The sequence below is a fragment of the Myodes glareolus genome, chromosome 7 (genome assembly GCF_982192425.1).
Source record: "Myodes glareolus chromosome 7, mMyoGla1.1, whole genome shotgun sequence".
Taxonomy (NCBI): domain Eukaryota; kingdom Metazoa; phylum Chordata; class Mammalia; order Rodentia; family Cricetidae; genus Myodes; species Myodes glareolus.
In genome coordinates this window covers 81,073,643-81,096,809 of record NC_142032.1, presented here as the reverse complement: position 1 = coordinate 81,096,809, position 23,167 = coordinate 81,073,643, and the positions used below count along the sequence as shown (strand labels likewise).

Below are 23,167 nucleotides of genomic sequence, written 5' to 3'. Positions count from 1 at the left end.
TACAGGCTTGCCTACAGCCTGATCTTACAGAGGCATTTTTTTGTTGTCATTGTTTTTGTTTCTCAAGAAAGAATTTCTATGTATATCAGGCTAGCCTGAGTGCTGGGATTAAAGACTTGCACAACCACATTGACTTGGAGGTATTTTCTTAATTGAGGATGTCTTCCTCTCATGACTTAGCTTATGTCAAGTTGACGTGAAACTATCCAGCACATCTCTTGCCTCTCTCATTCAGTTTCTATAAGTATTTTAACCTTTGCCCCTTGGTTTCTTTCCTGCAAAGTAAGGACAATACTTGTGCTCTAGAATTGTGCCAAGGACTTGGTGCAGGTGTTTGCAGAGCTGCTGCTGTGTAGCAATGAATGCTGGCCATGGGTTGGTATTGCTGCTGCTGTGTTGCAGTATAGAATTATTTCTTCTCAGGGAGACTAGAAGACAAATGAAATTGACTGCTATTGACAGTGGGAGGAGGACAAGGTTCTACATAGTCTAGGTTTATCTCTGAGTCACAGAGCTCTGCCTCCTGAGGGTTTGGACTAAAGATGTGACAACACCCAACTTCTGATAGCTTTTTTGATTAAGTATTGCTAAAAGGGAGCAGTAGTCTGCTCTTTGCAGCACTTGAATTATGCTTACTGTTACTTTACAGGTTGACCTCTAGTTGCTTTTCTTCCTATTCTTAACCACTCTGATTATCTACTTAGCATTTGTGCTTTGAGAGAAAGTAGTAGAAGCAGAATCATTTTTCCATGGTAGCAAATTATACTATTAATGTGGCTCCTTACTCCCTAATCCATTTTCTCCCAAGTCAAGTCTCTGAGCCTGGACTGCTTTAATTCATCACTACCACCTAGTCTTCCTTACTCCAAAATTCTTGGTTTGTTGGGATTTTACCCATCATACTTAGTGGGTATTCCTATGGGGCTTTCTGTTCCACGCAATACTATAGGGTGTTGAACAATCAGCACAATTCTGCCTATGAAATTATGAACATGGAGAATTGGTGGCTGGAAGATGACTAGTGCTCAGCTGTATTGCGGAGCATCGCTAGTGTTGAGGAGCCACATGTATTTATAATGGAGCATCATTTTTCTCAGCCTACATAATATCATTTTGGAAATGGTTACCACTTTATAAATAGTTGTACTTCTCCTTTATTCTAGATATAAATCATAATACTTCAGGATCCCATTATGAAAATTGCCAGCGGGGACCTGTGTCTTCTACAAGTGACTGTAGCACAAGCTGTAAGAATGCTGTAAAGGACTTGTTGGAAAAAGAAGCATGGCCCTCAGCCCCTGGCAGTGATCCTGAGTTGGCCTCAGAATGTATGGATGCTGATTCTGCCTCCAGTTCTGAGTCAGAGAGAAACATCACTGTCATGGCTTCAGGGAATACAGGTGGTGAAAAAGATGGCCTTCGGAACAGCACTGGACTCGGTTCTCAAAGCAAGTTTGTGGTTGGTAGCAGCAGCAATAATGTGGGCCACGGAAGTAGTTCTGGGCCATGGGGCTTCCCCCATGGAGCCATAATAAGCACATGTCAGGTCTCTGTGGATGCTCCTGAAAGCAAATCAGAAAGTAGTAACAATAGAATGAATGCTTGGGGCACTGTAAGTTCTTCATCAAATGGAGGGTTAAATCCAAGCACTTTGAATTCAGCTAGCAACCATGGTGCCTGGCCAGTATTAGAAAACAATGGACTTGCCCTAAAAGGGCCTGTAGGGAGTGGGAGTTCTGGCATCAATATTCAGTGTAGTACCATAGGCCAGATGCCTAACAATCAGAGTATCAACTCTAAAGTCAGTGGCTCTTCTACCCATGGTACCTGGGGCAACCTTCAGGAAACTTGTGAGCCTGAAGTAAGTGGTACACAGAAGGTTTCATTCAGTGGTCAACCTCAGAATATCACCACTGAAACAACTGGACCAAATAACACTACTAACTTCATGACCTCTAGTTTACCAAACTCTGGTTCAGTACAGAATAATGAACTGCCTACCAGTAATCCAGGGGCCTGGCGTGTGAGCACAATGAATCATCCTCAGATACAGGCTCCGTCAGTTATGAATGGCACTTCCCTTTCTCACCTTAGCAATGGAGAGTCAAAAACTGGAGGCTCCTACGGTACTACTTGGGGTGCCTATGGTTCTAATTACTCTGGTGACAAATGTGCAGGCCCTAATGGCCAAGCCAATGGTGACACTGTGAATGCAACTCTAATGCAGCCTGGCGTAAATGGGCCTATGGGCACTAACTTTCAAGTTACCACAAATAAAGGGGGAGGTGTGTGGGAGCCTGGGACAACAAATTCCCAGAGTTCACCATGGGGAAGTGGAAATGGTGCGAATTCTGGAGGAAGTCGAAGAGGATGGGGAAGTCCTGCACAGAACACTGGCACTAGTCTACCCAGTGTTGAGTGGAACAAACTGCCTAGCAATCAGCATTCCAATGACAGTGCAAATGGCAATGGTAAGAAGTTTACAAATGGATGGAAATCTACTGAGGAAGAGGATCAGGGTTCTGCGACATCCCAGACAAATGAGCAAAACAGTGTGTGGGCCAAAACAGGAGGCACAGTGGAGAGCGACGGTAGTACAGACAGCACTGGGCGCCTTGAAGAGAAAGGAACTGGGGAAAGTCAGAGTAGAGATAGAAGAAAAATTGATCAGCACACATTACTCCAAAGCATTGTAAACAGAACTGACTTAGATCCACGTGTCCTATCCAACTCTGGTTGGGGACAGACTCCTATTAAGCAGAATACTGCCTGGGATACAGAGACATCACCGAGAGGGGAAAGAAAAACTGACAATGGGACAGAGGCCTGGGGAAGCTCTGCAACACAGACTTTTAACTCAGGGGCATGTATAGATAAGACTAGCCCTAATAGTAATGATACCTCATCTGTATCAGGGTGGGGCGATCCCAAACCTACTCTGAGGTGGGGAGATTCCAAAGGCTCAAACTGCCAGGGGGGGTGGGAAGATGATTCTGCTGCTACAGGAATGGTTAAGAGCAATCAGTGGGGGAATTGCAAAGAAGAGAAGTCTGCATGGAATGATTCGCAAAAGAACAAACAGGGGTGGGGTGATGGACAAAAGTCAAACCAAGGTTGGTCCATTTCTGCCAGTGATAACTGGGGAGAAACTTCCAGGAGTAACCATTGGGGTGAGGCTAATAAGAAATCCAGCTCAGGAGGTAGTGACAGTGACAGGTCCATTTCTGGTTGGAACGAACTTGGTAAAACTAGTACTTTTACATGGGGAAATAATATAAATCCAAATAATTCATCCGGATGGGATGAATCTTCTAAACCTAATTCTTCCCAGGGATGGGGAGACCCTCCAAAGTGTAATCAGTCTCTAGGTTGGGGAGATTCATCAAAACCAGTTAGTTCTCCAGATTGGAACAAGCAACAAGACATTGTTGGATCATGGGGAATTCCACCAGCCACAGGCAAGCCTCCTGGTACAGGCTGGCTGGGAGGACCTATTCCAGCTCCAACAAAGGAGGAAGAACCCACAGGCTGGGAGGAGCCATCCCCAGAATCTATACGACGTAAAATGGAGATTGACGATGGAACTTCAGCTTGGGGAGATCCGAGCAAATACAACTACAAAAATGTGAACATGTGGAATAAAAACATCCCAGACGGCAGCAGCCGCTCAGACCAGCAAGCACAGATGCATCGTTTGCTGCCATCTGCAAGTGCTGTCTCAAGCAAGGAGGCAAGCAGTGGCTCTGGTAAGCGTTCCTCTTTGGAATACAGTGGTATTCTGGAAGCAAACTTTGTGTTGACACTGTCTTAAGATTTGTTTAACGGAGCACTTGGACATGCACATCGAGGCCTTTCAGCTGTACTCTAGGAGTCATGTTCACCAGGCAGCAACTTGGGCAATGTTGCTGTGAGCCTTACATGTTCTGTTCTCCGTTAGGAATGTAGAAGGGGTTAAGTGGCAATGTTATATACTTCTCTCAGTCTGAGTTAAGGCTTGACCAAGTGACTGAGTACAGTACTATAGGTATTTGGTATTAGATTTTAGAGGAATTTTCTAAATTAGGCATCTAAATTTTAAATTAAAAGTCTACATCTACTCTGATAATAGTGGATATAGTGTGTACATCTAAAACATTGCACTGTATCTTTCTAGTATATTCCTACTTTTCCTCTCCTATCCTGAGCAAATTCTTTTCTGTATAAATTGATATAGCAACATTTTCTTTAAATGTGACAGGACCTGTATTTCCATTTTTAATGGGGATTTTGTTGCGTGATGTTTCATTGGATAGAGAGATGGCAATGTTTTCATGAATTCTTTTGTTACTTAATTGTGGTTTGTTTGCTTGTTTTTAAATATGAATCTAGTCTGATAATTTATGTTTAACTCTTAGGGCAGGCATCTTTGTTTTCGTTCTTTAAACGAAAATTTTGTGGCCTTTTTTTGGTCTTAGACAGCTTCCAATGTGATAGTGTAAACTTTTTTTCCTGTGTACTTTTAAATCAGTGTTATCCATTATGTATAAAGTCCATTGCTCACCCAGTGGTAGCCATGTAGTCGGCTGTCCTCCGCTGCAGTGCTGGGGAAGGGCATCCTTCCAATAGGTGTGGCTGGTGTAGCCCCTCCCACCACACCTGCCGCCTCAGTTCACAAGCTTTATCCTCAGAACAGGATTTCCTATAATTAAGTTATTCAGAAGAATCTGCCCTAGCACCAGAAGGCAGTTTTGAAAGAAAAGGTTAAAACATTATACAGTTATATTAGTGCAGAATAATTTATGTTCTTTATATAAAGTGTGCCTCATCTTGTCGCAGAGTCATTGTTCGGTGTGTGACTGAGGTTCTTCGTCTAGTTTACCAAGTACTTCCTTTTCCCTTATTTGTTATGCTTCCTTATATGCATGCTGATGGCTTCTTTTCTCATACTTTCTAAAGGCTGGGGGGAGCCCTGGGGGGAGCCTTCCACTCCAGCCACGACTGTGGATAATGGAACTTCAGCCTGGGGTAAACCCATAGACAGTGGTCCCAGCTGGGGAGAACCCATTACTGCGGCATCCAGCGCATCCACGTGGGGCTCCACCTCTGTTGGTCCACAATCATTAAGCAAATCTGGTAAGTTATCTTTGATCTTTAGTAGCCATTTTGTAGTGGTACTGATGAACCCATTAACTATATTTAAATAATAGGCTAGTGCTCCTAAATTGTCACTGAGTAGCTTTATGATATGGTATATTCTATATGTTCAATACATTTTTCTTGAAACTGTTACTAATGACTTATATATCCTCCACCAAATCTAATTTCTTTTTTATCTCATTCGATTATTTAAAACTGACTTAACTTTCATGCCATTCAACCTGAAAGACTAAATATTTATTTATTTATAATACATAGTTATTTATATATTATAACTAAATTATAAAATGTATTTTATAATTTGTATAAATATCGATAATTTATTTATATAGTATAATAAATGTCCAAGCCATTAAATCTTAAATGGAAGGACCCTGAGATACAGGTGAATGAATGTTGTTTTTTACCGTGTTAGGGTTAGGATATCTTGTAGGAATCTCAAGGGCTGTGTGTGTGGAGATTAATTGCTTACTACCTACGACTTTAGTACTCTTTGACCAGTCTTTTAGAAACATACAAAACTAATTCATTTGAGCCTCATCTGTCCTCTGTCCTTTGTGTCATTTTAAAGATCAAGAAGCTGCCATTGCCTGTGTTTAGTTACTCTCTGATTTGCCAGGTGGTGATGGTGCACACACCTTTAGGCCTAGCACTCAGAAAGCAGAGGCAGACAGATATCTGTGAGTTTGAGGCCAGCCTGGTCTACAGAGCAAGTTCCAGTACAGGTTCCAAAGCTACACAGAGAAACCCTTTCTCAAAAACCGAAAAGAGGGACAAAAGAAAGAAAGAAACCCTCTGATTTATGAAAACATGGGACGTTTCATTTGATGTTTTCTTTCCAGTGAACTTGCAATGCAAAATAAACATACATTTTCTATTGAATGTTTTGAGAAGGTGTGTTGTGTTTAGCTCTAATGTCTCTGCACTGTGATATATGTTTGCCCTCTTGGAAGAATTGTTTCATTAAAGTCTGTCTTTGTATCACAAATCTACAAATCAGGGCCCAAGTCTATGCAAGATGGCTGGTGTGGTGATGATATGCCATTACCTGGAAGCCGCCCCACTGGCTGGGAAGAGGAGGAAGATGTAGAGATTGGGATGTGGAACAGTAACTCATCTCAAGAGCTTAACTCATCTTTAAATTGGCCACCATATACCAAGAAAATGTCATCAAAGGTAAACATTTCAAGACCTTTGCTCTTGAAACTTTTAAATCTTAAAGGTAGTTTACTCACAGAAAATTAATCTATTCTGCCCATTTATGGCAGTCAGTACAGTCCAGGCAACCCCCAACTTAGGTATAGCCTCTTGAATGGGCAGCTACCTAGAAAAACATAAGACCACAGGAACTTCCTTTCTCCCCACTGCTACAGCTTGGGATTTCTCTCCTCCTCAACTCCACCAGTACTGCTTGGGGCAGCCCCAGCCCCAGCCCCAGCCCCAGGTGGTCCAGCAGTGGTGAGGATGAAGAGAAGGGCAAATCTCCATGTTGACTCTCCATCTCACTGCCAGTTCATCTCCATCTTCATTTTACCTCCTCACTCAGAGCCCCAATTTTCCCCTTCCCCAAAGTCACCATTCTCTTTATTCACTGATCATCATTGTCCCTTCCTCATCCCTAAGGTCCTGTGATGAAAATCCCTAGGAAGGGCTCCAGTTCCAGATTGTGTTCCCATACCTGGCTTTACATGAGAAATGGATTGTATTTATTGAACACATAGTCTTCTATATTCCAAGGTCTTCTGAAGTTTTGGCACCAGTTTGCCAAATATGTCTAATGTAGAACCAGGTTTAGGAACTATTGGGTCCTGGGGAGTAGTGCTGGGGGTTGGGGGTTGGAGGCAGAGTCTCCTGGGACATCTTTCAGAATAGGTCCCCAGTCTCACAAGTGCCTCTGAAATGTCCTCATCACCCTTTTTGATAATTGTCTTTGAGGACCTTGATAAGTCATATGTTTAGTACATACCTGGCCTAGCTCAAGACCAAGGTTATTCCCTTTTAATCCTGGGATTCAAAGTCTAGGACCTGCCATTTTCATTTTATAATTTTTTTCATTTGGCTGGATTTGCCTATTGATGCCTGGCCATGTAGCTTATGATGTGCTTTTACATGTTTTACATAAATCATTTGATTCTCATAACCTTCTGAGATAGGATACTGAGGAGGAAGTTGAGACTGGAAAAGGTGGTAACTTGCCCAAAGTTGCATAACTAGTAAGTGACAAAGCAGGGACTTAAGTTTAGGTCTTGAGATTCAAAACCTTGTTCTTCCCACTGGACCATGCTGTTTTGTGACTTTGTCTTTCCTTACAGGGTCTGAGTGGCAAAAAAAGGAGAAGGGAAAGGGTGTGTAGCCTTTTTACTCTTTCTCCTTTGTCTCTACTAGTAAAATCTTTAGACAGCAACTGCAAACTCTTATTTAGCTTCTGCTGTGTGCCAGGTACTGTGCTTGGTGCTGGGGTTCCAATACACTGAAGAGCGGCCTCTTCAGGGGATCCTAGTCTCTGGCGGGGCATCAGGCGAGCTTCATGGGCTATCGAGCTCCACACAAGTGTGTGCTGGGATGTGAAAGGTGCCTGGGGTGGCCTGATAGAACTGAAAAGTTAATGTCTAAAAAGAAGTGACAGAAAGCTGGCTCTTTAGTTAGAGGAAGGAAGGATTAAGCGTTATCATTCCAAATACTTGAGCTTCGTTATTTACTAAGTATGAAGCCAGTGAAATTTAGTAGAAAGCAACTTCTGTGGCTTTTTAAAAACCTAAAGAGAGCTATCTAACATCAGTGTGTGAGACCGGCTGGGGCAGAGGAAGGACCATAGGTAGGGTCTCAGGAGGCTACTACAGCATCCCAGGTGGCAAAGAGAAACAGTTAGAAATGCATTTAATAATGGAAGGGGCAGAGATTGACAATTGTTCAGACCATGGGAGGCAGTGGAAGGGGGAACAGGAACCAGAGATGCCTTCAGAATCTTTGGAGAGGGTTAGGTGCTTGCTTTAGAGCTCTGCCTTTGTGGGGAGTTAAGAAGCTGTGCTCTGTTTCACAGTCAGAAGGAACAGGTAGTAGCATTGGGAAAGGGACATTCATACCCAGCAGGTCCTTTGATCATCACATCAATGTGAGGCCTAGGTCTCTGGCTTCCAGCTTCCCTCTGTGACTGCTGCCAGTTATGGCCCTTTGGTTCTCTATGTAATTATCTGTACTGAGTAGCCCACCAAAGCAGCTCAAATGCTGCTCAGGGTTTGTGTTCTTAGCAACACAAATTGAAAATTTTAAAGACATTGTGATATATTAATACTTAGGTACTTGATGGGGGTCTTTGGTTTTTCAGCAGAGTGCTCATATTATGATTAAGTTGTGGATTAAATTGTTAGTACTAATTTGAGAACCTATTTATTATTTTTTACTTTGGTGTGAGAATTCCGAAAGCCTAAATAATGATATATGTCAGAGAGCACGGTCCATTTTAAAGTCTTCCATTACACAGAGGCCCGTTTTTCTCTTCACGGGTCAGTAAGGCCCTTTGCTTTTGTCTTTTCCTTCTGACTGCCTGCCTTTAGAGATTTCTCTATACATTACAGCTATACCAGAGGACTGGAGCAAAGGAAGTTGAAAATCAAATCAGTTTATTTATTTAATTGCTAACAACTCTGGTAAGAGTTGATTGAAGGAGAAAATATTGGCTAAAAATGAGAGTTGGGAATTGTCTTGAAGTTTGATTAGTCCATCAGTAGGTCCAGATAACTAGAGTGGCCATGGCATCTTCTCTACTCTTTTATTTTACAAAGGGAATGATGAAAGGTGGAAACAAACAAGAAGACGCATGGATAAATCCATTTGTTAAACAGTTTTCAAATATCAGTTTTTCGGTAAGTATGTTTTCTTAGCAGTCTCAACCTCTTTAGTGGTGGTTCATAATTTATCCCAGTTTTATTTTTTTATTTTCTTCACAATTATTCCTCATTGTTAAGTCTTTAAAATATGAGCAGAGTTAAGAGTAAAATTAGCCAGTCCTTAATTCTTAAGTTTTATAATTTTCTGCACATTAAAAATACACTAAAACATAATAAATAAAAAAAAATAGGACTGGAGAGGCAGTTCCACGTTTAAGAGCACTTGCTGCTCTCCAGAGGACCTGGGGTCTGTTCCCACCTTCTCCTGGGGGTGGTTCACAGCTACTTCCACTCTAGCTCCAGGGCATCGGAAACTACTCTGGCTTCTGTAGGGGATTCCAGACGTGTGCCAAGCATACATAAATGCAGACAAATTTAAAAACGAAAACAAGTATGATCTGCTTGCAGTTCAGATGATGAAACACAGGGAAGTTCTTCACTCTTTGTTTTCTTTGGTAAAGTCTGCTAACACATTGCTTTTTCCTCCTTCAGAGAGACTCACCAGAAGAAAATGTACAGAGCAATAAGATGGATATTTCTGGAGGTGAGAGAAAATTAAATTATTCTGAGTTGGTGTTTATCACTGACAATAGCTGAGTTAAGATCTTGCAGAAAATACCCTCACCCAGTGCAGGAGAGCAGCCCTGGCTGCTACCTACAGACTTCTTGTTGCTGCACTGTGTGGGCACACGTGAGTAAAGTGGGTTTCGGTGTTCCTTTAAGGGACACCTCACTGCGCATCTCAGGTAGTACTAGTGTCTGTCAGTCTATGCTGTCCCAAAGTCCCATCAAGAGTGGGGTTATCAGGTGGAAGATTTAGTCATCTGGATCAGAGGACGGTACATAAAAAGACTTAGATAAATGACAGATACATCCCAAACCATAGTCAGAAATGTCAGCCAGGCCATGACTGAGACAAGCAATCTAAACGTGGTGGTTTTAGGAAGGGAGGGCTGGGTAGTTGGTGCAGCCTGACTGGGGAAGGTGCTGCATAACTAGATCGGGCTAATCAAGAGTTTGGGTATTTTTACATCATTCTGAAAATAGGGGGTTAAAAAGGTGTGTTTTTTTTTCTTGCAAATGTGTATTATTATAGTATTTTCATAAATATCTATGATTTCCTGTTGCTTCTGCTCTTCTCCCTCCCCCACTGGTCCTTTCCCCAAATAGTCCCCCTCTGCTACACACACACACACACACTGAGAAAGACAATGGAATGCCTAGATTAGTTCAATGGAGACTAGGATTAGGCTTAAGAGAAGTTGATAATTATTATAAACAGTTGACTCTGGGAGGCATAGGAGATTTTGTGATTTCCACTTTGCCCTTACAGCTTACTAAATGGTAGTATAATCAGAGCGGAAGAAAGACAGGGGCGTGGAGGGGGCAGTAAATGGAGAAGGAAAGATGAATATAAATTACAAATTATCAACTGTCAAGGAGTTAGAGTAGAAATGGATTTGCCTGTAAAAGGCAAAGAGATTGAGATGGTGCCCAGAAGAGCACCCATACCTTTTATAGAGCTCTTGGCTTTGTGCCAGCCAGTTGTGTTGTTGTGATACCACCCCAGTGTGATTGCATGATCCTCCCTCAGAGGAAGGGGAAGGACCACTTTCAGGAAAATGTTATGCTAGAAGCACTGCACTGCTGTGCAGAGCCTGGTGGCAGTCGCCAGCTTCTGGTGAGGTGAGCCCAGGGGGTCTGGGCTGCAGAAGAAAGTGAAAACATTCTAGAACTGAAGGCCAGCCTTTTCTTCTTGTAGTGTCTTTGCTGCACTCTTCACTTTCTTTGGTGCCAGCCAGCAAGGAGAACAATAATAGGCAATAATGCATTTCCCCCTTACAGAGAGAACTAACCCAAAATATCGATTGTAGTAAGTGGGTACTGAGAGGCAGTCACCCCAACCCTTTGACACTCACCTTCCAAGGGCATTCTGTTGTGTGCTCTTGAACTTGAGCATAGTGGTAAAACGACTCTATTATCATCCCATACTCATCGTCCAACAGCTTGCTTTCTTGTGAGAAAGACAGGGTGTGCAATCCCCAAGAGCCATTGTGCCACCGAGGAAATGACCCTCAAGCCAGTTTCTTGACTAATACTACATTAGAGTTAACTTTCAGTAACTTTTGAATAAAGCATAATGGGAAAGAGAAAGGAAATGATTAGCCCATACAAATGTTCACACATTTCACAACTAATTGAAAACAGACACACTGCAGATAGTTTCAAGTGGGACGAGAAGCATTTAAAATGTTGAAATTTTGGACTTGAGAATATTTGTACAGACCACCAGTTGAACATCTGTAATCCAAAACCTATACTTTGAGCAACATACACATGTAAAGTTTCTGATTTTCAAGGTGGGGGCTGCTAAGCCTGTGTCTCATTTTTATGTAGTTGCTCATAGCTCATCCTTTACATCGGTGGTTCCTTCTTACATTTTCTTACCCATTCTTAGCTAGGTTAACTAGTGGGCTCATTCAAACATATATCCTAGTGATTTCCACCCTCAAAAGTACTGCCTGTTTTTACTGTTGTAAGTTTTCATGACCCTTTAGTAAGCAGAGAAGTACTAAGAAGCAATTCATAGACTCCCTGGGTTCCAGAATATCTCAACTGCCTTCACTCAGTGTCAGAACACTGTTGTCCACTCCATATTCAAAATTGTTTGTTCCAGCCCATAGACATAGGCAGGATACCTGCCTGCTTGCTTACATCATTTGGAGTACAGACTGTCCAGGTGCCTGGCTTTCTTGTATATTTCATTGGAACCAGATTTCTCTTGTTGGAAGCTTTGTCCAGGACCAAGATCTAAACAGCAGAAGCAGGAGTTCTGGAAGTGGTGTGGGTATCACTGAAAGACCCACTACCTCAGACCTGTGGTTTCTGGCATATTGAGCCCCATGGACCATGTCCTGGAGAACAGAATTTATACTCAGAGGATGTTGCCTCCCAACTGGCATTACCAATGAAATCTTGAATAAGCTTTTCTACCCTCTTGGCTAACAACTTTCAGGTGATGCCCTGTGTGGTAATAACAGGTAATTCCACATCCTGAGCCTGCACCATACCTCTTTTGCTGTGAAGGAACTGATGACCTGACACAGTACTGTAATGTATTCCAAGACAGTGAAGAATGTATTCTCTGAGACTGGATAGCAGAAGCTTTGAAGACAAGAACAGCTCATATGCAGAAGCTGTGTCTTTCCCCATGAAGGCAAATCTGCCACCACCATGACTTGCCAAAAGGCAGAAAAATTATGATGTAGTTGTGGAACTTGCTGGGTAATACTACAGATAACATAGGTAGCACACCAAATACTGTTATGGTGCTGTTTAGAGGTATGTGAGGAGCCAACCAAGGAGGCATGAAGAAGCTAGCAGTGCACTGGACCCCTAAGTCATGCTTTTCACTCCTCACTGACCTAGAAGCATCATCTGGCAAAGCCCCAGTGCTGACTGGCAAAAGAAAATGGATAAATAGATGTAAATGTGTTTTTATAGAGTAGTCAAACAAAGTGAATTTGGAACAAAAGGACATATCAGCAGCTGACCATTACTAACAGTTCTTTAGGTGTCTGGCCATTACTAACAGTTTTTTAGGTGTCTGCCATGACTGAGAGTAGGTACTGGTGTCTCTCGTTTGCAGGGGAGAATCAAAGAGGGGTGTTACTTGGGATTATTGATGATCAGGGGATGGTTTTTCAGTACTAAAAGGTAGACTATTAAGATACTTGATGTATCTTAAGAAAAAAAAATGGCATTTTAAAAGGTGTTCTGTTTAAGAAATTACTCCTTTTAAAAACTTTTTTACTTGCTTGGAATTAGGGTGTTTTGCTGCTGATAGACATCTCAACGTTTGCAGAGAATCACTGAGTGAGATTCTAGGATTGAGGAACCTGTGTCGAACTAAGATGAAATCTTTGTGAAGAGATATGAGGTAGATCTGCTAAGTTAGCACTCAGAATACAGGCTTTTGTATTTGGAGGGTCACTTGAATGGGGACAGTGACATTGAAACCCCAGTATTTAGTGAACGTTAGAGACACGTTCAAGTGCTCTCCATAGTGAGTACTGAGTAAACCTAGGTGTATATCCAAGGTAAAAGAGGTGATGGGCGTACTTGTGGAGAGGAAAAGAAATGCCAGCCTTGCCAGTGGAATGACCAGGATAAACCACTGTTGAGTTCTCCAGGGTTTGTTGACTTAGGTAGGTAAATTAGAGGTTGACAGTGTCCAGCAAAGATAAGGTCAGGCGGTCTATGGCCGAGTAATCAGAACGGGAAGGGTAATAGGCAGAGAATATCTTGTTTGTTTTTTGTTTTGAGAGAGTCTCACTGTTATAGCTCTGGCTGTACTGGAACTGACTCTTTAGACTAGACTGGCCTTGAACTCAGAGATCTGTCCACCTGCTTCTGTCTCCAGAATGCTGGAATTAAAGGTGTGTACTACCATGCCTAATCAGACAATATCTGATATCTTATAGAAGTGAAGACATTGCCCTTTCTGGTCTCTCACTTCCCCAGTTGCTTACTAGGGGCAATATATTAAGTTACAAACATTTAATTAGTGAGACTGAAACATTTAAGTCCCATTTGACACATAGTAAGCATTTACTAGATGGTGGTTTATCAAAGTGGAAGGGGTTTTTGTTGTTATCTTGTTACTTACTAATGGAATTTTTTTTTTTAATAAAAGCCAGCAAATTCAGGATGGGAAAATGCTCAGTTGGTAAAGTTTTTGCTTCACAAACATGAGGACTTGGTGTTCATTCCTCAGAACCCACAAAAGATACCAGGCATACTGGCATGTACCTATATTCCCACAACTGGAGAGGCAAGCACAGGAGGATTCCTGGAGCTGCCTAGCTAGCCAGTTTATCCTAACTGGTGAGGCCAAAGAAAGACCACATACGCATACATAAAATACTAAGCGGATAAGAGATGATGTAAGATTTCTTAGGTTGGTTAAGAAGTCTGTAAAATGAGATTGTTAACTGCTTTCTGCTTACCAGTCCCTTTTCAAGTTAATTGGTTCATAAGATAGTACTCTCTGTTTGAAATATGTTATGTGTAACATACAGAATTTATACAATAGAATTGCAGTTTGTTTTTGTTGTTGTTGTTGTTGTTGTTTATTTGTTTTTTTGAGACAGGGTTTCGCTATAGTTTTTGAGCGTCTTCTGGAACTAGCTTTTGTAGACCAGGCTGGCCTCGAACTCATAGAGATCCGCCTGCCTCTGCCTCCTGAGTGCTGGGATTAAAGGCATGTGCCACCACTGCCTGGCCTAGAAATGTAATTTTTAACATGTGTTCATTGAAGCAGAAATTGTTTCATTTTGGAAATTGAGCATTTTGCTTTCTACGTAAATTTTTCTAAATGAAACAAATTGATTCTCTTCCTGCTGATAATACTTTATTGGATTTATTAGGAATGTTACAAGACAAGCGAATGGAGATAGATAAACATAGCCTAAATATTGGTGATTACAATCGAACGGTCGGGAAAGGTCCTGGCTCTCGCCCTCAGATTTCCAAAGAGTCTTCCATGGAGCGCAATCCTTATTTTGATAAGGTACAATTTTTCTTCCTTCCTTCCTTCCTTCCTTTCCTTCTTTCCTTCTTTCCCTCTTTCTTTCTTTTTTAAAATTTCTGAGACTAATCAGCCATACCTTTAATAGCATATTTTAGGGGAAAAAATGTATGTAATATAAAATAAATATAATCAAGTGCCTTTCCTATTAATGGGTTTTTGGTTTATTGTTTCATTTATATATATATCAGTTTAGCATAGAGGTTATGTGTATATTTTCTTCTTAATCCCATGAAATATGTGTTTGGCTCTTTTTATGTGCTCTAGAATTAACACTAATTTGATCTCTTCTGTTTTCTGCCTGTTTCCTGTTGGTGCTGGAATGTCATGTGACTTCTCCTCTGTTCCTGCAATGATTTCTCCCTTCTACTTGTTTGCTTGGCTGGTGTTACACATCTCTCTGTCTGTCCAATCAGGATGGCATTGTAGCAGATGAATCCCAAAACATGCAGTTTATGTCCAGTCAAAGCATGAAGCTTCCCCCTTCAAATAGTGCACTACCTAACCAGGCCCTTGGCTCCATAGCAGGGCTGGGTACGCAAAACTTGAATTCTGTTAGACAGGTAAGTCCAGATGTGCATTGTAGGCTTTCTCTTGAATGATCTGTCTTAGTAGTAATGTCTCTCTTATATATGTAGTTACTGTGTTTAAACAGTAGTATCATATAGTAATGAGTGTCTTTCCCTGAAGAATCACTTTGTTATTCTGTTGGTTGTTTTCTAGAATGGCAATCCCAGTATGTTTGGTGTTGGAAACACAGCAGCACAACCCCGGGGCATGCAGCAGCCTCCAGCACAACCTCTCAGTTCATCTCAGCCTAATCTCCGTGCTCAAGTGCCTCCTCCATTACTCTCCCCTCAGGTAAACAAGCTCCTGTTCTTTTTCTTTTTCCTGAGGAAGAACCTTGAATAAGTTTGTATTTGGAGGCTGGAGTGATGGCTGCTCTTCTAGAGGACCCAGTTTGATTCCTACCCAAATGGCAGCTTCCAGCTGTCTGTAACTCTATTCCTGGGGAATCCGATGTCATCTTCTGACCTCTTTGGGCATCAGGCATGCATATGATTCACTGAATACATGCACGCAAAACATTTATACAAATGAATTAAAATTTATGTTTGGTGGCCCTGGAGAGATGGCTCAGAGGTTAAGAGCATTGCCTGCTCTTCCAGAGGTCCTGAGTTCAATTCCCAGCAACCACATGGTGGCTCACAACCATCTGTAAGGGGATCTGGTGCCCTCTTCTGGCCTGCGAGCATACACACAGAAAGAACATTGTATACATAATAAATAAGTACATAAATAAACATTTTTTTTTAAATTATGTTTGAGATGACCAGTGGACATCATAATAATTGCTGACATCTTGGGATACTGCAAGTGCCATTTGGCTGTTGTTGCAAAAGTATGAGAGAGGGATTAAAGAATAGTAGTTACTTAAATCTAAAATGTACCCTATTTTCTTTTCTTTCTTTTTTTTTTCTTTCTTTTTTCCCTGTAAAACCTCTTCAGGAGGGCAACAGCAAAGTCAAATAGGATGGTTAGGATTTATCGTCATCATTTTGACCTACTCTAAAAGAGTGTATGTGGGATTATTTCTTAGTTAAGAAAAACACACTGAGTGACTGTCACATCTCATAAAGCAGCTCACTACTTTTAACTGCCTAATTGATCATTAAATTGCACAGTTTGCTTAGCTAGTCTGAGATATTGCAGCAACATTACTAACTTAACCATTGTGATCTCAAGGTTCCAGTTTCATTGCTGAAGTATGCACCAAACAACGGTGGCCTGAACCCGCTCTTTGGCCCTCAACAGGTAGCCATGCTGAACCAGCTATCCCAACTAAACCAGCTTTCTCAGATCTCCCAGTTACAGGTAAGTATTTTTTATCTGCTTGGTATGCAGTGGGGGTTCTGCAGCAGGCACTGCAGAGGCATTGCATTCATAGCCTGCATAGAGCTGACAACCTGCTAGAAAAGATGAAGAGTGAGCCTGCGTGGAAGTTCAAGGTGTTATTCAGGGGAGATCCAGTAAGGGACTATAGAAAGGGAAGCATGATTGGGGGGCAGGGGGGAAGCCTGTTAAAGTAAAGCTGGGGGTTGGGGAGTGTTTCACTGGTAGAGGTGAACATATGCAAAGCCCTTGCTTCTGTCCATAGCATTGCAAAAGATAGATTGAACTAAAGACAGGGTTTTTGCAGAATTTCTGGAAACTAGATTGATATTCTAAGGAAGAGGTTTTTACTTACATGAAGCAGGACTTGGGTATGTAGTATAGTTCTATAGGTTCACTGACTGTATCATCCTTAAACATTCTAATCTGTAACAGCTAAACAGTGAGAACCCTTTTCCATCTTCTTTCAGCGATTGTTAGCGCAGCAGCAGAGGGTGCAGAATCAGAGAAGCGTGCCTTCTGCTAACCGACAGCAGCAAGACCAGCAGGTAGAAAAGCCCTCTCCACTGGTTAATGAAAGAATTTTACTAAAATTTAATTAAGTGTGCATTGTTAGTCTGCTGTTTGTCCAGAAGTCATAGTAACTATAGAACTTTGATTGGTGTCCTTCCTCCTGGAAGGAGGTGAGTTCAGAAATAAAGAGTGTGTACCTGTGAAGATTCACGCTCACAATTTTCCTGCCTCATTTTGCTGTTTGAAGGGTCGACCTCTTAGTGTACAGCAGCAGATGATGCAACAGTCTCGTCAACTTGATCCAAGCCTGCTGGTGAAGCAGCAGACTCCGCCTTCTCAGCAGCCGCTCCATCAACCAGCCATGAAGTCCTTCCTTGACAATGTCATGCCCCACACTACACCCGAGCTGCAGAAAGGGCCATCGCCAGTAAATGCTTTCAGCAACTTTCCTATAGGTGAGTTCCTGTTTGGCCACTACCCAGGTTACCTCCACTGCCTTTGCAGCGCTATTCTTCAGCACAGCGCTAGCCTTAGAGATGCTACTTATTGGTGGGTAACTTGTACGTTCTCCTAGATTCAGCTCATCTTCATGCTTCGGGGATGGAGTCTGTATGTTCACAAAAACCACAGTATTTCAGAAAGTTGTTCTCCTAATGAGAGAAGGATAGACAAGAGGACACACTTGTTTTCAGATTCAGACTGGGATGTGCAGGGACAGAAAGTCCGACGACAGTGTTACTAGGAAGAGAAATGATAAGCGGGTGCTGTTTATGGGAGATACTGGGAATAAGCCCATTAGGTTTGTATTGAATTAATAAAATAGGTATGAGGAAGACTTGTCTCTTGTTTTCTCCTAGATCACCAGTCTTTTATTCACTGAGGAAATTCAAGGCTTGCATGTTTTCTCTTCTCCGGGTTCCTATGTTTGGATTCTTGGTTAAGCATAGCTCATTAATTTTTTTTCTAATCCCTCTCCTGCCTGAACAATAGTTTCATGTAAATGAGCCATGTTGTTGTTACCCCAGCTCTTCTGAAGACCTTAATTCTCATCACATATTCTGAGCTGTACACAGCAGCTGGAGTCTATGTTGTTCCTGCTGGTATTTCTCTCTGACTGGGAGGTTTCTAATTTATTTCTTCTGATGTTATGTAATAGACTCTGTGCTAGGACAAGAGTCCTTGGGATTGTTTGCAGAAACAGTTCCCATGTCAGTCACCACTGTGCTAAGTACTTTAGAAGGTGCTGAAGATGAAGGGAAGTGGTTCCACTTGACAGATATGGAACTGTGGAGAGCGAGTTGCAGTGTTTCATCTCCGGGTGGCCTTTCCATTCTGTTTCACCTACATAGATATTACACTATAGCCTGTGAGCAAAATTTGGCCCACTGTCCAGTTTCACAAAGTTTTATTGGAACAGAACTATGTTATTTCTTTAACATAATGTCTGTGGCTGCTTTTGCATAGTAACATAGGGAAGGCTATGTAGCCCATATATTCTCCAAGCTACCTTTTGAAACTTTATGCAGAGTATTTGCAAAGTCTTGGTCTAATTGACAGGTCTCAGAGCAAGTTTGTTTTCCACAAAAAATGGAACTGGGAATGACTTAAAAGAATTTATACTATAGTCCTAATACCATATTTTAAGATCATTGAATATCAACCTTGAAAATAAGAGCTACTTGGGACAGTGTTTAGACTTTTGTTTCATGACAAACATTTGAAGTGATTCTTGTGCTCGTAGTACCTGAATCACACTTTCAAAAACGCTGGCTTTCTATCAGTTTTCTGACTATAGTTTATAAAACAGAATTATCTGTCCTTAGACCAAGAGCTTATCTGAGGAGATCATGCTCTGCCAGCAAAGACTCAAATAAATTGTGCCTACAGATATGGGAGTCTTTCTCTCAGGTTCCATTGTTGGAGTTAAGATAAATAGCGTCTTTCGGCTAGTCAGCCGTCTGTAAAGTAGTGAACTTGAAATCAAGAACTGACAATTGAGAGTGATCATACATTATACATGACATTCTGGGAAAATAGTTAAACTTAGGGTACAGTTACAAACTGTATATAGTCCCCTTAAAAATTTTTTCTCCTATTCTGTGAAGTTTTTAAATGATAAAGCTTGTATGGAAGAGTAGTTTTACACGTGTACAGCCTTTGTGATTTGAAAGCACAGTACTATGGAACATTAGAGGGCCTACTGAGCCACACGCCTATGATTTGACTACATGTGTGTTTGCTGAAGGACATTAGGCAGCATTGAAAACAGTTACTGTATATAATTTTTAGAAAGTAGAAATTTGATTGTGAAAGTAACATGTCCTGTTTTATAATTTTTAATTTTATTTTAAAGGCTTGAACTCAAACTTGAATGTAAATATGGATGTGAACAGTGTTAAAGAACCACAGTCAAGACTAAGGAAGTGGACCACAGTGGACAGCATTTCTGTGAACACATCTTTGGATCAAAACTCCAGCAAACATGGTATCAATTATAGTCTTTGACTATTCTTGGGGGAAAAAATGTGGGGTGGGTATGGAGGTAAGATTGCCCAGTGGGTGAGTGTGTTTGCCACCAAGCTATACAACCAGAGTTCAGATCTAGAGCCAACTCCACCCACTTGTCCTCTGAACTTCACATGTACTCTACACACGGACAAACACATACATATAAAATAAACTAAATAAATCATAAACCCGGGTAACACAAACTTGGCCTTCATCTCTTTTGTGTTTATCTACCCAGCACAGGGTTAGTAGGACAGAGACCTAGCACTTGGGAGAAAGATTCTGTCTTCATCAGAATGAAGTCTAAGCAGGGGCACAGAGAGAGGACAGGACAGGAGATATCCGGGAGCCGCTATGGTTCTCCACCCACTCTTCCTGTCTGTCCCAGCGCACTGCGTGCTTCTATTTTCTTGCATCTTTACTTAATAAACTGGGCAGTTTGGCGCTTACATCCCTAATGAGAAGCTTTACTCCATTTGCAAAACTAAGAAGTGACTATGCCGGTGTAGCTTGCTTACATTTCGTCGTCATGTTTTTCTTTGTAGGTGCTATTTCAAGTGGTTTTAGGCTGGAAGAATCTCCATTTGTTCCCTATGACTTTATGAATAGCAGTACTTCACCAGCCAGTCCTCCAGGTTCAATAGGAGATGGCTGGCCACGTGCCAAATCGCCTAACGGCTCTAGCAGTGTTAACTGGCCACCAGGTAAGATGCTCATAGTTCTCTGTGATGTCTGCTTTCACCAGTGGTTTAATCTGGTTTTGTGATCAGAAGTGCAGCCCTGACGGAGTGAAAAGGCAAACACTGTCTGCATGCTCCAGCTCCTCTACTCCAAGTAGTGATCATGGCGTGGTTCACCGACCTGTGTGGCAGTCTCAGAAAATCCCCTAGTCAGTGCTTGCTCTCTGACTGTGTCAGAGGACTCGCTTGACATTGAGGCTCACTGGAAGTGCATCTCTGGCCTGCCTGAGTCTCTGCAATGCTATAAAGATAGAAATTTAAAGAAATTATTTCAGTTGTATAAATAAGCAAGTTTTTATAGGGGTATATATAATGCTGTTACCAGCCTGGCCTTTTCGAAGGCATTGTTACATAGGTTTTAGGAATGATTAGGTATTTAGTTTGTATTTTAAAGCCATGACTAAATTTGAATTTCCGTTTGCAGAATTTCGCCCTGGTGAACCATGGAAAGGTTATCCAAACATTGACCCTGAAACTGACCCTTACGTCACTCCTGGCAGTGTCATAAACAGTCTTTCGATTAATACTGTGCGGGAAGTTGATCACCTCAGGGACAGGAACAGTGGTACGTAGGGCCTGAGTTGTGCAACGGCATGGGATAAGAACGTCTCGAGGTGGCTGGTGGGAGCAGGATTCCCTCATTCCTCACATCCACGGGAACTGGGACATAGAAAAGCAATTAACTGTGGCACTTTTAAGATGCAGAGGATTTGTGGCTTGAGTAAGTGAACACCAAGGACATGCAAGCATTCGCTTTCTGGTAATGCTGTCAGCGACTGCCAGACAGACAGTTCACTTATACTCAACAGTGTTGACGTGCTTTCCTCAGGAGAAACAGCCTGGGCTCTCGAGGCTTCAAACACTGAAACTCGTGTATTTTCTAAAGGGCTGTCAGGTGAAATTGCCCTGTAACTATCGTGAGGCTGTTTTTCACCTTAGGCATATGTGAATATTTTGTCTGTTACTTTGCACTAGAAGAAAAATTAATGAAATGAGTTAGTGAAACACTAAAATAATTGAAAACTTGTAATATAATTTACAAAGGAAATTTAAAAGTGTCAACAGTTTATACTAATATGTACTTATTAAGATAGCAAGTGTTTGCCACATCATGGTGCTAATTGAAGAGTCCTATCATCCTGAAATGGCAGAATCTACCAAACAGCTGTGTTAGAGTCAGTGAGAGCCAATTCAGCAGAAGATGGTGAAGCACGAGGCCAGGCTAAAGGGAGTTAGAGAAGAATTGTTTGCTTATAGAAACTACTTCTTTAAGGGTAGAATATTCTGAAAGTTGAAAGGAAAGATGAAATTTGAAGTTAAAGAAAGAACCACCGCTAAAAGTTTAGAGCTGAAGGGCCCATGTGTAAATGAGATGTAGAATAGACTCTATGGGAGGCTATTGGGACTGACTTAGTGACCAGGCGACAGTCAAGTCTAGAGCTAAACTAGAGGAAAGGGGTATATTGAACATGGGAAGAAAGACTATACTGCCCAGATATGGAGAAGGCAGAAGCCCTGGCTCTTGGGTAGTGTGTGACAGGATATTTTGGTGGCCTGACTTGCCAGTAGAAAGTTGTCATTCAGAGTCTTGGGCTAGGAGCAGCAAGAACAGCCTCTTCAGTACCCAGTGCTTGAAGGAGAGCCTGGGTCTTCTAGTCGTTGCTCTGTTCTTGGGGAGCAAGAAAGAAATGCCTATTTTGAGCCAGGGCAGAAGCAATCAGCAGGAAGGAAGCTGCTGTCTTGGTTCCCATCTTTAATCTTGAGTCTTGTTGGCTTCTATCTTGAGACATGCTGTGACCCTGCAACTTCTCAAACACAATGCCCTGCTCTGGGAGCTAATTGGACTCTCTTCTGCAGGGTCATCCTCATCCTTGAACACCACGCTGCCTTCAACTAGTGCCTGGTCATCCATTCGTGCCTCCAACTACAATGTTCCCCTCAGCAGTACAGCACAAAGCACTTCAGGTGGGCCCTCTCAGGAACAGCCTGATGGTCACTTTTCCTCTTGTCTTCTCAGGTAGTTGGGGAATGCTTGTGATCCTAAGGAAGTGTTGCAAGCATGATTTCTCCCCTTTTAAATTTGCAGTTCAGCAGTAGTGTAAAACAGTTCACATCTACCACAGAGCTCTGTCATCTAAGCCTCCTCAGCCCTGTGATAAAGTACAGTTTAATCCAAAGCATACTGAAAGCCGTCTGCATTCATTTATTTAATTTTCAATCCTTCGCAGACTGATAGTTGTACAAAATGCAGGAAACAGGAATTTGTAGGCACTGCCAGAATGAGCGTGCCCTGGAGAACTAGGCCTCTTCAGTGAGCCTAGATGGCTGTGGTCCTGGGTTTTCACTATGGATCTGCTGTTGCTCGGGTAAACTGTACTATGGCCAGACTTCCTTCAGCCACACTTGGAGGAGCCATGGCCTAATGGCCATCCACTTTGTAATAACTCAGGTCTGAATGCTCAACAGTTGTTGAAGGGTTTCCCCTCCTTCCTCTCCCCAGTCTTTCAGTGTTGTCTCTTACCTCCGTCACTGCACACCCACCGCTTTAGCTCTGCTCCGAGCCAGCAAGAATGGGTCGCATCCTGGTTGATTAAGCTAGAAAAGGCCTACATTTGCACCCTACCTGGACAAATCTTTTGCCTTCCTGAGGACACTGAGAAAGAACCTTGCAGCCAGTGAGCATTTCCCACAGCACTTTCCTGAATTGAGTGACTGCTGTGGCTCTTCTCCCAGGCAGACGATGAGCTAAACATGTATCTGCTGACCTTGCATCTACCCAGTAGCCCGGTTGGCCTGGGAGGCCACAGATGTGAACTCTCAGTAGTCTCTTGTGATCTCAGAGAGCAGCTCTATGCTTGCATAGTCTTGAGACAGTAGCAGGTGAAGTTCCTGAGGAAGGA

At 42.1% G+C, this 23,167-nt stretch overlaps 1 protein-coding gene across 7 annotated transcripts in view; it reads left to right on the top strand.

The window, feature by feature from the left end:
* Tnrc6a (trinucleotide repeat containing adaptor 6A) overlaps nucleotides 1-23,167 on the top strand; it is a 167,758-nt gene that overhangs the window by 139,884 nt on the left and 4,707 nt on the right. For 5 of the 7 annotated variants that reach the window (XM_087908482.1, XM_087908483.1, XM_087908485.1 and 2 more), the window contains 16 exons: nucleotides 1,164-3,746; nucleotides 4,936-5,112; nucleotides 6,137-6,312; nucleotides 7,449-7,481; nucleotides 8,919-8,999; nucleotides 9,516-9,567; nucleotides 14,453-14,595; nucleotides 15,030-15,176; nucleotides 15,337-15,474; nucleotides 16,360-16,488; nucleotides 16,977-17,054; nucleotides 17,267-17,474; nucleotides 19,373-19,504; nucleotides 20,073-20,231; nucleotides 20,692-20,832; nucleotides 22,125-22,232. In XM_087908482.1, coding sequence (XP_087764608.1) covers nucleotides 1,164-3,746; nucleotides 4,936-5,112; nucleotides 6,137-6,312; nucleotides 7,449-7,481; nucleotides 8,919-8,999; nucleotides 9,516-9,567; nucleotides 14,453-14,595; nucleotides 15,030-15,176; nucleotides 15,337-15,474; nucleotides 16,360-16,488; nucleotides 16,977-17,054; nucleotides 17,267-17,474; nucleotides 19,373-19,504; nucleotides 20,073-20,231; nucleotides 20,692-20,832; nucleotides 22,125-22,232 — 4,485 coding nt within the window. The remainder of the gene's footprint in view (nucleotides 1-1,163; nucleotides 3,747-4,935; nucleotides 5,113-6,136; nucleotides 6,313-7,448; nucleotides 7,482-8,918; nucleotides 9,000-9,515; nucleotides 9,568-14,452; nucleotides 14,596-15,029; nucleotides 15,177-15,336; nucleotides 15,475-16,359; nucleotides 16,489-16,976; nucleotides 17,055-17,266; nucleotides 17,475-19,372; nucleotides 19,505-20,072; nucleotides 20,232-20,691; nucleotides 20,833-22,124; nucleotides 22,233-23,167) is intronic. The other 2 variants (XM_087908484.1, XM_087908487.1) reach the window with 2 other exon arrangements.